Below are 14,363 nucleotides of genomic sequence, written 5' to 3'. Positions count from 1 at the left end.
TACTATTTTAACCCCATGTGTAGTGTATCCAGCCAAAACAGCTAATTGAGTCAAGCCATCCTATTGTATAATCAAGATAACAGGGACAGTATGTCTAGCAGCTAAAGTGTTGACTGGGAGACCCCTTCTGTAAAGAGGAGGTTTGAGACATTTGACCCTACTTCCTGTGTATACAGAAAATAATATAGGGAGAGAAGAATGCCAGGGGAGCTATTCTAGTTGGGAGGATCCTAGTGTACAAGACATCAGCGAAAAGGACTCTGGGCCAGGCATCATGGTGCCGCTGGAGGAAAACCTACCAGGACAGGGGCGGTGCGAGCCAGTATCCCAGGCTGGGGGACACCCTAACTGTTTTGCTAATTGTTAGTGGTAATATTGCGGGAGGATAAGACCCTGAGAGAGGCAGAGATTATTACTTTGGAGTGCTGACTACAAGAGGCTGCTGGAGGATACATGCTACCATTTACCCTGTAACTTGTGAATGTCTTGTGGTGTTGTGCTGTCGTAATAAAGTCTTATTTTGGATATATTCTGGTCTACCCAAGTGAGTTGAATCCCACAGAGGGTAACTGCCATCCTAATTAAGGGTGGTATCCTCACATCTAGTAATTAGTTTAATTTACAATTCTAATATCAAAGTAACAAGGTTCATGTTGTTACCCTCCAGAGAATAAAGGAATGTGCATATATGTTACATCCCTAATGTTAATGTAATCAGCATTTGTTAATTAGTTTTCTTTCTGTATTCCTATAGGTGCCATCTGGCTGGTGCATTTATTCAAAATGTTCATAAACATATAGTAGGTTGTCTAGGATTTGTTATATAGTGCATTTTAGAAACAGACCTTTGAAATGTAAAATCTAAGAAGTTGGTTCTGTGATTTGTACACATCGGACTTCATTGGGCAAAAAGCTTTGGTTTTGCACCAATTTGCCTACATCATACTTGTCAACTTTAAAAAACAATTTTGTGGATGTTATGCAACTAACACCTAGACGCCATATGTCTAGCTACAGCCAATGGCGTTTCTAGTGCCACCCAAGGGCATGTCCAACACCACCATTTGTTTCTCTATCACCCTGGTGAGAAAAATAAGTAATAACTACATCTGTGTGTGGGAGGAGTTACAAGAAAAATGGTCGCCGTCCTCCAGTAGGAGGAAGTGGGTTACAATAAAATGGCTACTGCTTTCCTCTGTGGTTGCTCCTCCCACTGTTTCTCTGGTCAGGTGTCAGTAACATTGCCAGTCTCTTGGGAGTCCAAGAGATCATCCAGACATTCCAGGAGTCGGCAAGTTTGATCTAGATCATCCAGCTCACAGACTACCTGAGTTTTGTTGCTGACCATGTGTATCCATTTATGGAAACCTTTAATGCCTACTTTCCGCAGGATAACCAACCATGTCACAAAACACGTCATCTTAAGCTGGTTCCGCGAACAGGACAATAAGTTCAGTGTACTTCAGTGGTTACCACAGTTACCCGATCGCAGTCCAATAGAACACTTTAGGATGTGGTGGAACGGGAGGTTTGCAGCATGAATGTGAAGCTCTAAAAATCTGCAGCAACTATATGTGTGGATCACTTATTATATTAATGTATTTTAATTAAGTAGTGCGGTGCACCAATGTATATTGATGCAAATGTACTGATTTTTGTATTGGAAATGTATTGAGGCTATATGCCATGTAGGAGGAAATTTGTTTTTGTAACTTCTGAAGGCATGCAATCCCATGCTAATTAACTATTTTCATTTGTGACTGACCAACACATCCTTTTGCCTTTAGGGGGTCATTAGACTTGCATCTTGTATCCTGGGGGGGTTAAATGTAACAAACTGGTAATTAGATTTAGGTGAAGAGTAATATATTTAGCAAAAATGGGAAATCAAAATTATTCAATATTTCTTTATTCCCCATAAATGGTATTATTTTGTTACTGCGCCCATTTTCAGGGTATGATGCAGAGTTGAGCGTACGTCTTATTATTAGCATAAAATACTTATTTCTGTACTGCGCATACACACCAAAGGTTTGTTCGCTCCGTCAGTATGTTCATATTGTTGCATCTTACACTCGCGACTCCTTACGACTGGAGGTGAGGAACCCGGGAGGGGGGGCGGTGGGCAAACTTAGGCTGATCACAGTAGGAGTGCATTCACGTAATTGCGACTGAGATAGACCTGGAAACAGATGTATACGCAACTGTCAGGAACTCTATCTCTTGTGGGTGCTGGAGAGCTGGTGCAAATACATACACTGATGATGATGACGTTCGACGCCACTAGCTAGCTGCTTTTAATTGGATGACTGCGCATTGACCCCTCCAGGGACTAGTACTTTAATCACAACTGTTGATGCTATATTATATGTCAGACGTCTATATGCAATACTTAATTGACATTTCCGCTTGGATTGTGGCAGGAAAGGATTTCCAAATGGGAAATAACAGCTGTTTGTAGTTAGTTTAATTTAACTTAATTAATTGACAGTAATTTTTATATACATTTTGAATTTTGTTTAATTAGATATATAATTACATATAATTAATTTATTATTATGTAGAAATAGGGTAATGCAACTTCTGCATTTGCTACTAAGATTGTCAAGTCACATCTCTAAGCTTTCTCTATGCTCTACTTGCTGCTCCAGAAGTAAACCTGGTACATATGCTAGTGAAGTAGGACTGGACTCGTTAGATGCATCCTACTGATCACTCAGATCGTTCAGGGTGCAAATTCGTCCAACCCTGCGTCAGGTCCATAGTGTCTAATAATGCAGTTTTATGTTTAAAAGATTGTATATTAAATCCTCACTAGCTAGTAGAAAATGCAGGACCTAAAGAACCATTTTGCTCATGATAATTGTTTTTTAGAACATGTCAAATTCTGGCGTATAATTGAATTCAAATTAAATTACTGCACTGAATTATTTAACTTTTGTGAATTCCAAATTAAAAGAGTGATTTTTTTCTATTATAAGTTCAGACCAGCTTCTTATAATAGTACAGCTCAATTGAAATATTGCAGAGGGTGGCAGAGTAATGGTCAGTAATATATAATCATATTAATTTGCTCAGTAATAAGTACAGCATTAGTAATGTCCAGTATTATGACAGTGGTAGATATGTCAAGAAATATACACAAAAGTAGTACTACACCAGCAGCAGATATAACAGCAGTAGACATGCCTGTAACAAGCAGCATAGTAATATAAAAGCAGTAGACACGTCTAGCAATATACCAGCAGTAGATATGCCAATAATGTACCTGCAGTATAAATGCCCTGTAATATAGTGTATATATATATACATATATATATATATATATATAGTATGTATATACCAGCAGTAGACATGCTAGTATTTTACTAGCTGCAGATATTCTTGGTACTGTAGAAGAAGAAGAAGACATGCCACTATAAAACCAGCAGCATATATACCCAGTAATTTGCCAAACAATAGGCCCCAGGTTGCCATTGTGCCTAATAATTAGGCTCTGGCATCTATCTTATGGAGAACTGTGTCCTGTGTGAATTGCTCTTCTTCTCCAAGTGCTGCTGTGTCACACTGTGCTTGGACGAGTAGTCTTGGTGTAAGCAGCTGCAGAGAGAAATCCACTCTGATGATCAACTCCGACATATAATTAATGCCCCAACATTCCAGGATTCAGGAGGACCAAATTTAACCTTGCTCAGATGTGAACTGATCTCTGATCAAGCAGGCTCAGTATTGGCACACTAGGGGGTATATTTACTAAACTGCGGGTTTGAAAAAGTGGGGATGTTGCCTATGGCAACCAATCAGATTCTAGCTGTCATTTTGTAGAATGCACTAAATAAATGATAGCTAGAATCTGATTGGTTGCCATAGGCAACATCTCCACTTTTTCAAACCCGCCGTTTAGTAAATCTAGCCCTAGGACTCAGAAGGGAACTGTGGAATTAATGGTGGAGGGGTTAATAATAAAGAATAGGTTAAAGATAGAGGGGTTAATACATAGTTGCCAACTTATTAGACCTCTGCTCCAGGAGATCCTAGAGCAGAGGTCATGTGACAGTGGGTAGGCGGGGGTGTGCCACACCCCCTGTTAAGAAATGCTCAAAATCACATCATTTCAAATCAGGGGGCGGGGCTTAATGTCACAATATCACAGCATTAAGCCCCGCTCCCATCACTTCTGGTAGAATGCCTGCTCTCCCGGGAGCTCGGGCGGCCTCCCCGAAAATCGGTAGCCTCCCGGAAATTCCGGAAGAGTATGCATGTATGAGTTAATAATAAGATAGCAGGTTAATGAGGGAGGTTAACAATGATGCAGAATGGAGTGACTGGAGTGACTAATGGTGATGCAGGGGTTAATGATTGAGAAGTTTGTTAAAGAAAATTGGGGGTTAATTATGATGTAGGAAGGATGGGTTAATGATGACCAAGGATGGGGTGATGAATGATGAGGGGGTTAATGATGAGAATGGAGGATTATTTATTATAGTTATAATGATGAAGGGGAGATGATGGGGGCTGGGCTATGATGTTGAGGGGGATAAGATGGTGGCAGCATCATTATAAGGGATAGTAATAAGAGGCAATAGGAAGGAGAAGGGGATTGAGGGCCTGACTCATCAATGGAAATTGTACACACAAGTACAAGAGGATCTCAAGAAACGTTTCCATTTGAATACGGATGTACTGTAATTGTTGGAAGCAGACAGACGATGTAGTTGAATTTTGTCCTCATTCAGAGCTGATTACATTAATTGAAAAATGATGTGAAGTTGTCAGTGTAGATAGTGCACTGCCACCTGTCGTTTGTAGCTGGTATTATGACGAAACCACACAATGCTCCCTCTTCACGAGCAAACTCCATATGCAGATCTGTAGGCACGTCAAGATTCAGTCTGAAGAATTTTGCGAGCAGAGCAGGCATGTGGATATCAGTTAACTTTATCCAAGATCAGTCTTCAGAACTGAAGGTGCACCAGGTATTGCATGTCTCTCCCATCTGTGGGAGTCAGCAATCGAAAGGATGATGTATTCCCTGTGACTATTTACCCCTACTGCAGGAGGAGGCACCAACTTTCATTTTAGAAATGAATCATTTACCACCAGTTTCAGGAGGGCTAAACCGGGTGGTTCTAAAAATAAGGTAGTAGCCATAGTCTGTATGCTGCTAGATTTATCTTCCCACTAACTGGGTATGGACCAATATACTTAGGCCCCAGTTTGAAAGAGGGCATCTTTAGGGTAATGTTGCGTGTGGAAAGACATACTTTATCACCCACTGAGAACACTGGTCTGTCCTTTCTCCTCTGTTCTAAAACCTTTTTTGGTTAGATACCACTGTCTTCAGCCACTCCTGCTGCTTCTTTCAAAGTCCCTGGAGATCCTTCACATAATTGTCTGCAGACGGAACCATAGAGGGGACGTGGGAAGACAAGATGACCATAATGTGGAAACCTTGGTTGAAATAGAGGGTTTCTGCCATAGGGTCTGCCAGTTCTATGAAAGCAATTGGGAACAGTTGGGAACAGTTGTCTTGGGCATCTGAGACAAAGCACATTTGAAACTGCTTGAGGGATTGATTAGAATACTCTGTCAGTTTGAGGGTGATACTGGATGAGAATTAGAGTGAAATTCCCAGCCCCTTGCTGAAGCTCCCTCAAAACTTAACCATGAACTGGACCCCTCTGTCGGAGATGATCTCCAAGGTAAACCCGTGCTGCCAGAACACTTCTTTGGAGAAGATCTGGTAAAGCTGATGTGCTAACAGCAGTTTTTCAAGGCCGTGAAGGGCCTTGCTTTGAGAAACAATTCACTTCCATCAAGTTGTTGTAGTTATCCTGGGAGCTGGGGATGAAATCCATGGGTCCATGGGCTCTGTGAAATTGGCAGGGCATCATGAGCCCAGAGAACCTTGTCCAACGCACCTTTGTGCATGTAGAGGTAATACAGGACTGAAAAAAGTAGACATCCCTTACAGTCACCCTAAAGAATTCCGGTAGGGCCATTTTGATTGTTTTCCTAATGTCGAGATGCCCTGTCAATTGTGTATCATATTCCCATTGACAGTCCCGTAGTTGGCAGTAAGGAGGAACAAACCTCTTTCCTTCAGGTGTCTTGGGCACCTTGGTTCGACCTGGATCCTGTCCAGCAACCCCGAATAGAAGACTGCTTCCAGAATCACGCCTGAATGTAAAATGGCTTCACCCCTTCATGATAGATCACCCTCTATGAATTGCCCAGAAAGTGCTTTGGCTTCAATGATGGTGGTCTCAGGCCAGTATTTTATGATGAACTCAAATCTGGTTTCAAATAGTGCCCATGGTGTTCACAGTGGGAGTTCAACCACTTTGCCCCTGAATATACTGCAAGTTCTTGTGGTTGGTGAGGATAAAGAGAGGGAATCTGGCCCTCTTCAGATAGTGCTTTCACTCTCAGTTTCATAGTATACTTTTGCGGAGGTGAACTTCTTTGAAAGAAAAAAAGCACAGGAGTGAGGGACGTCATTATAATCAGTCTGGGAGAGCACAGCTCCTGCTTCGCTATCAAATGGATCAACCTCAAGTGTATAGGCCCGAATGGGGTCACAATACTAGAAGATGGGTATTGAGGTGAAGAGACATTTCAAGGTGTAAAAAGCCTGTTGTACCTGGGAAGTCCATGTGTCCTTAGCAGTCCCTTGTTTGTTCAAGGTGGTAATAGGGCTCACAAGACTTAAGAATTGGCTGATAAAATGTAATAGTTGCTAAACCGCACAAACCTCTGGATTGCCTTGATCCCTCTGCGCACCAGTCAATTGAGCATAGTGGAGCTTCTCTGGTTCCATTTCTATGCCCTCTGCTGAAATTATGTGATCCAGGAAGCTCACTCTGGACTGGTTGAAGAAAGTTCTCCATATTGGCAAATAGTTGATTATACAGGATCCTGCAGGGGAGGTTCAAATGATAAGTGTTGATGGGCAGTAATGATGCAATTTGCGGCATGATGGCCCTGCTCCCGCTGCTTAATAACACAATTGCATTATTGTGCAACGGTGATCACATCATCATGACCCGCCTGGCAAGCCTTATGGCATGATTTGCATCAAGTCTCCACCCTCTTTACAATAGCGAGAGGTGGGATCTTGGAGGGTAGCCTACTCTTTCAAATTCGGGAGTCTCACAGATGTTCTGGGAGACTAGGCAAGTATGCCCAACATGTTTTCACAAATTTGTCTCTGGAATTTGTCAACACTGACATTATTGAATGAGAAAAGAAACAGAATATAATATGTGGATATAAAACAATCTAATCTAATCTTAGTAGAATCGTACACAGTATGAAACTGGGAACAACTCAACTCAACATGATTGTAGATGATTAGATGTGGGGCCATCTGCAATCGATACATGAGTGGACTGATAAGGTAACAGTGGATGTCGATTTAGTATCTAACAAGTGTTAGAGGTCGTAGATATAGGAACCCTGTGGTTCTGTCATTTGTGGGATACCACTGAAAGTAATTAAGCATGGGTGCAGTTCTCCTTCAACTGGAAGAAAACTAGGGGCTAGATTTACTAAGCTGCAGGTTTGAAAAAGTGGGGATGTTGCCTATAGCAACCAATCGGATTCTAGCTTTCATTTATTTGGTACCTTCTACAAAATGATAGCTATAATCTGATTGGTTGCTATAGGCAACATCCCCACTTTTTCAAACCCGCAGCTTAGTAAATCTAGCCCTAGGTGTTATTTGTGTCTTGTTTGTTAGACCTCCATTCACCAGAACCTTGATGTTAGCTGAAGTCTTTATGATCCATTGGTTTTCTTTGAAAAAACTCAGCTGGTAGCAAAATTAATAAAGAAGCAATGTACAGAAAGTTAATTCCTAGTTATCTGGTTTGAATTATTCTTTTTGTTGTGTAAAAAATTCTATTTAGTAGACCATATTTCCGGATAATCTGACAACAAGGCACTGGTCTATTTTAGTGTATAAATGATATTTTAATTCTATCTTGGCAGAGCATTAGACTACAGTTATCTTGGCCAATATGTTTATCGACATAGTTGGGCTTCTAGCCATGGTAATATCTGTGGTACAAGGCTGAAGCTGCCTAACAACTGGGGTTATTTAAAGAACAGTGATGATATTTGTCATAAGTATACATAATTTGTGATATGATGCACAGTAACTCACAGAGAACAGTCACAGAACTGGGAAATCATTCATTGGAAATTAAGTAATTATTTCCTAGTATTTCCATGCTCTAGGGCTGGCCTTATTTCAATAGATAAAAATATATCCCCAGTGACTTCAAAACTTACTTAAGGAGGACCTGCCACCTACACACCATGGAGACTTTCATTTTAAGGGCTGAATGCACAAGTTATTCCTGGAAATGAACTAAATTTCAAAATTCTTACGCACAATATGTTCCTCATTTGGCCGCAGAATTTCTAACTTTTCACCAGCAGAATTTGTTCTCTTTCCTACCCATACTACACCACACAGCAGAATGAAATGACCAGTGGAAATATAGTGTGGAATGGCAAAGCAAAAGCAAAACTTGAAGATTGTATTACTGATAAGGCCTCTGCAAAATGACCTGTTCCACCACAACCACCACAAAGCTCAGTTCACAAGAACTGTTGCCATCTCTATCCACACTTTGCTGAGCCGATACTGCATAGTGTTATGTATGGTTAAGCATTCAATGAGCTTACCACCACTTAAGCAATTCAAGAAACTAGGGATTCTCTTGGGTTGGGTGGATTTATCACATGAGGCTTTGGACATGAAGGGTTAGAAACACATTAGGGAAAGGACATTGACCTTTTCTTAATCTTTGAAAATATTTAAACACTGTATACAAAACATTATTACACATTACATTTTTATTAATGCAAATGTGGCTCTTCCTTTGCATTAAGAAATAGCACATGGTGTATTTTAAGGTGCGATTTATTGGGGTCTAACACCTTTTTTGTTATATAATTCTCAACAATGTGTCCCAAGTCCAGTGTCACAGACATTCCTTTAGTGTCCTTGTGAGGAGAGGAAAGGAGACAGGGCAGAAAGTCGCACACAGGTTTCCCTAATAGAGCAAAGTAGTAATGTCAGATACCTATCAAACTAATACAGAAGGATTGTAGTGTCACGGACACATCTATGTGAAACAAAGTTCATACATCCAACTTGTTTTTAATAAAGTTTGTAAAAATATCCAAAAAAATGTAGATATATAGTTTATTTCCTCCTGATGAAGTTTCTTTGTGAAACAAAACGCGTTGAGGCTATTCATACTGTGGAGTTTGTGCTATATTGCTGTATCCTTGTTTAAGTGGTACTTGTAGAATTTCCCCTGTTCAACTTTTTGCATGGAAGTCTTGGTGAGAATCTACCTGATTGCATCTGTGAAGGACTTCTAAAGACAGCATTTCCAGTACACATGGAATACGGATAAGCAATATATGTTTTTTAAATAATGTGAGTGCATAACACGTACGTTTTTGTGATAAAAATTTATTGTGTAACCGTACTACACTATATTGGTACCTCTTTACCCCCTCTATATATTGTCGCACAGAGTGGTATACACCACAATACTGGTGGAATTACCGAGCTGGTCAAGAAGCTGCAGATACAGATAAACTGAGTTAGAGGTGTAATACCTTATATGGTTGGTAATTACTACACAATATGGCATTTCTTTCTTCTTCTCCATCGGCTTGGACCTGATATCCGAGGACCACCTACCATCTTTCCAGACCTCACTGAATTCCTTGTATGATTGGCTACTACAGATAAGCAGATCATTTTCATATATCTGGTACGCTTATACCCACACACTAGGTGGAGGTGGTGTCATTGTATAAGGCAACACAGTCTCTCTGGTTCACTCGAATAATATCTGGTTTCCTTTGTTACTGAAGTCTTTCAGTTGGGGATCCTTCCATAACTCTCTTGTGGTAACAATCTGTATTACTTAATTCACTACACCAGAAGGCGTCGTATCCTTTATTTTCTATTAGATATATAGTTATAACATTAATAAACAGTAAATTTAAAATAATATTGTTTGAGATCATATGCTGCAATGTTTAAAACAATTTAAACCCTGTGTTACACTCACTACAAGGCCAAGTTAGATGATTGACCACACACAGCAGAACCTTGATTCAAACCCCTTCTAGATATGGCTATATAGGATTCACTCTCAAAACCATAGTTTCAAACATCTTGCCATGAAGTATAGATCAGTCACAATTTGGCGATAGACCTGCTGTTTTCGGATGCGGGTTTCTGGGGTTTATCTCTGCAATTCTGACTTCTCCTACTGTTCCCTCCTTTTGCACCTATGCCAGTAACTCTGTGTATTCTGAATCTAGAGACATAACTGTCAGCATTTACTAATACTGTGACCAGCTCTGTTATTAGAGTCTTCTGCTTATGTTCTGACAACCCAGTTCCCAAGATCTTGGTTTATAAATTGACTACAGCTTACTTTATGGATTGAGTACAGTTTTTTTTCAAACATTAACATCTGACACCACTTACAAACCTCATAGCACACAACTTACTGAAGAGAATTGTCCCGATTTCTGGTACTAAGTTGTGGGCACCAATTTTATTATGAACTTTCAATACTGAAGATACTCAAGTCTTCGTTTCATCCACTTATTATTATTTCCATCCAGACTCTCTCCCAGTCCTGTCGATTACACCTTAAAAAAACATTGTCAGAATACGCCCTTTTCTTATTCAACATGTCAACATGCTACCAAAACTCTTATCCATTCTCTCATCATCTCCTATCTTGACTACTGCAACCTCCTCCTATCTGGCATTCCTGACACCCATACACTTACCCATACCCACCCTGACACTTCAATCCATCCTAAATGATGATGCAAAACTGATCTTCCTCTCTCACCGCTCCATATCTGCTGCACCACTTTGCAAATCCCTACACTGGCTCCCTGTGTCCTCCAAAATCAAATTCAAATTACTCACCCTTACCTACAAAGCCCTCAACAATACTACCCCTTCATACATCTCAAATCTCATATCAAAATACTCTCCCTTGCCCTCTTAGATCTACTTCTGACCTGCGCCTTGTCTCGTCTCTGGTAACCACCTCTTACTCCTCCCTACAAGACTTATCCCATGCTGCTCCCCACTTATGGAATTCCCTACCACGATCAATCAGACTTTCCCACGGCCTTCAAATCTTTAGACGCTCTTTGAAAACACATCAATTTTTTTAGAGGTGACCTTATCCCCGATAACACTATTCACACTAATGCATCCTCACAACTGCCCCAATCTCCACTCTGAACCACATTTGCTCCTCTTGTTTCAGCTGTGTCCTCTTCCCCTTAGAATTTAAGCTCTCTAATGAGCAGGGTCCTCCATACCCTTTGTTTTCATGTCTGTATTTATTTTGTCTTCACTGTATGTCCCTGTTTTATGTATGTACTGTTTTCCCTAGTGTACGGTGCCGTGGAGCATGGTGGAACCTTACAAATCCATGTTAATAATAATCCACTGTGAAAGTCTTTCTATGTTGGTGCACTCCTGTTTCTGACCCATGCGTTGGCACCTTCCGCTGGGCTCTAATCCTCAAAGTACTAGCTGCACAGGGTTTTGCAGAAACCATTACACTGAGAGGAATATGATACAAATAAACAACATACAAGGACATCAAAAACAAGGTAAAGATGGCCCTGTCCAGTAGCGCTTACAGTCTAAGAGGTGTGAGCAATTGTAGCTGATAGTGGGGAAAATGTGTTTGGCTCCTGGCTACAGACCCCATAATTAAAGACACTATTTGTGACATTTCTGTGCAACTACCAGTGTTGTGGTTAGGTTGGAGTGAGGAGACATAGTGGAAGGTAGAGATATAAAAGATGAACCAGTCAATGTAGAAATGTCAAGGCATAGTTAGGTGCTGGGGCAAATAATACTGTTCTAGTAGAAAAACCACTGGAAAACTAGAGAACTAGAAAATCACAGCATTGCAACATTTTTAAAGAATGACGGTGCATGGGAATATCACTGAATATTTAATTGCAATATTATCGTAAATTGTCATTTGCCATGTTCATTTGTGATGTATGATAGTGTTTTTGAACATGCTTTGTGACTTGTCTTCCCTATGTCTCCATGTAGCACTAGCTCCTGGTGAATTAGTAGACCAAACAGTAACACGCATTGTCTACCTCCATTGTGTTTAAGCAGCGGGTACACGTTTTATTGTCTTTTCCAATACGCTCACGCTCATCAGTTTAATACACACAAATACTATTAACACCATGTAATGCATTTTTATTATATTATTTACTGTGTTGTGATTAAAGTATACAATATTTAGTATGATTATTTTTTTTGTATTTTAATAGATCCGCAGACGTAGACCAACTCCTGCAACACTCGTCCTGAGCAGTGACCAATCCTCTCCAGGTAAGTTCTGTTGCAGAGTACATGTTTTGTGGATTGCTGTATGTTACACAAATTATATCCAAATAAAATCACATGCTCACTTAAATTAAAGCCTTTGTGGGGAGATAAGTGAGATGTCAACAGCTATTGCATTAGGCTGAGTGATCTGATAAATAATGTAAAAGTCCCAGATTTAAAAGATAGCTCTCATGAAAATTTAGATGCACAGTGGTTTGCATATTCTTCCTATATATTTTTCTATTCCAGTAGGCTTTCCTAAATTCAAATGGTTATATAGGCAGGGATTCTTTTAAACCAACCCGCGGCCCGCGGGCCGCATGCGGCCCAGCACGCCTTTAAATGTGGCCCAGAAGGAGTTTTGGTTGTGGCAAGGGGGCAGCACTGTTAATGGAAAAAAAAAATCCTGCAAAAAAAGAAAAGAAAATACTTACCTTGCGGTCACGCGGTCACGTCAGCTGGTACTCCGGCTCCCTCCCTTCTCTGCTCCTCCGTGCGGTGCTCGCAGTGAATGTCGGGCGTGATGTCATCACGCCCAACATCCATTGCGGAGCGCAGCACAGAGGAGTCACCCGCGCGAGAAGAACAATCAGCAGCACAGAATTGGAGAAAAGAGAAGAGGACAGGAGAACAAGCCGATTAAAAGGTAAGTTAAGGGGGATTTTTTTTATTATTTCAAGGGACGCTGACCAGTGAATAAAAGTCACCTGGTCCTGGAGCATCATGGACCTTATGTCCCTGCTACATACTTCTACTTGTAATACTAATGGGGCATTATATATTATTCTCTTTGGCCCATTATAAGTTGTTATCCCTTAACTAACATAGTGGTGTAATTATCAAAACAGGTCACAATTGGGGTCACAGTGGTGTATATGTCAGGTACCGCAGGCCTGGTCAGGGCACCCTGATATACAATGCCTGACTTAAATTCACTTTATTGATATTGCATCGAAACAATACAAAAAGTGATTATAGTATAATAACTAGAGAGGATTTTTTGAACAGGGCGATTGAAAGGTAAGTATAAGGGGATTTGAAAAAAAAGTGATATATATATATATATATATATATATATATATATATATATATATCACTTTTTTTCTCATATATATGTGTTAACTATGTTTTCTATGGTTTTTTGGATGATCAGCTATCGTTATTGTTAGTGTATCTTATGTGCGGCCCAAACCAACTCGTCGTCTTCCAATGTGGCCCAGGGAAGCTAAAAGGTTGGACACCCCTGTTTTAAACAATGGATCAGTAATATAACTATACCATAGCAGTCAAGCCCCCCTACCTATTCCTGTTTTACAGCGAATGGTAAATGCCGTTCTCTGCAATATTTTGCAATCAATCTGCTTGCAGTATAGGGACAACAACTGGGGAGTGATCCTCTGTGCAATACATGGCTGGCAATCAGGTAAGGTGATATTCTGGCAATATATGACTGACAAACAAATCTGGTAAATGGGATTATTTATGTATCATATATGTCTGTCAATGGGATTTATCTCTGTGCAATATATAGCTGTCAATGGGGTTATCTCTGTGAAAAAGTAGAAAGAGACCAATGTGAACAGAAAGCAGGGGCAGACCCAGGGGGGTTTCCTGGTGCCTGGAAACCCCACTACCAGCCTGGCGCACTGTATGCTTGAGGTGACTTGCCCCGTGTATATGATGGGGATAGGAATTGCCTGTGTATATTATGAGGATAGGAATTGCCTGTGTATATGATGGAGATTGGAAGAGTTGGAGAGCAGTCCACCACTGTCTAAAATTACAGATATGCCCCCATGCATACTGGTCATACCCATTGGCGGCATGGTGTGAAAATGCCTCTCTAGAAATCCTAGGTTTGTACCTGGAGAGGTAGGCAATCAGTGAGTGTCCAGCTAACCCGCCACCTAGATGCTGGCAGGGAAAGTTGGAG

General features: G+C 40.6%; 1 protein-coding gene across 1 annotated transcript in view; it reads left to right on the top strand.

The window, feature by feature from the left end:
- Positions 1–14,363, top strand: part of PPP1R1A (protein phosphatase 1 regulatory inhibitor subunit 1A) — a 122,736-nt gene that overhangs the window by 56,481 nt on the left and 51,892 nt on the right. The window contains exon 2 of the mRNA XM_075199253.1: positions 12,373–12,433. Within this exon, the coding sequence (XP_075055354.1) occupies positions 12,373–12,433 (61 nt within the window). The remainder of the gene's footprint in view (positions 1–12,372; positions 12,434–14,363) is intronic.

The sequence above is a fragment of the Mixophyes fleayi genome, chromosome 2 (assembly GCF_038048845.1).
Source record: "Mixophyes fleayi isolate aMixFle1 chromosome 2, aMixFle1.hap1, whole genome shotgun sequence".
Taxonomy (NCBI): domain Eukaryota; kingdom Metazoa; phylum Chordata; class Amphibia; order Anura; family Limnodynastidae; genus Mixophyes; species Mixophyes fleayi.
Note: the sequence above shows the minus strand (reverse complement) of the source record. Positions and strands in the feature narration are given on the sequence as shown.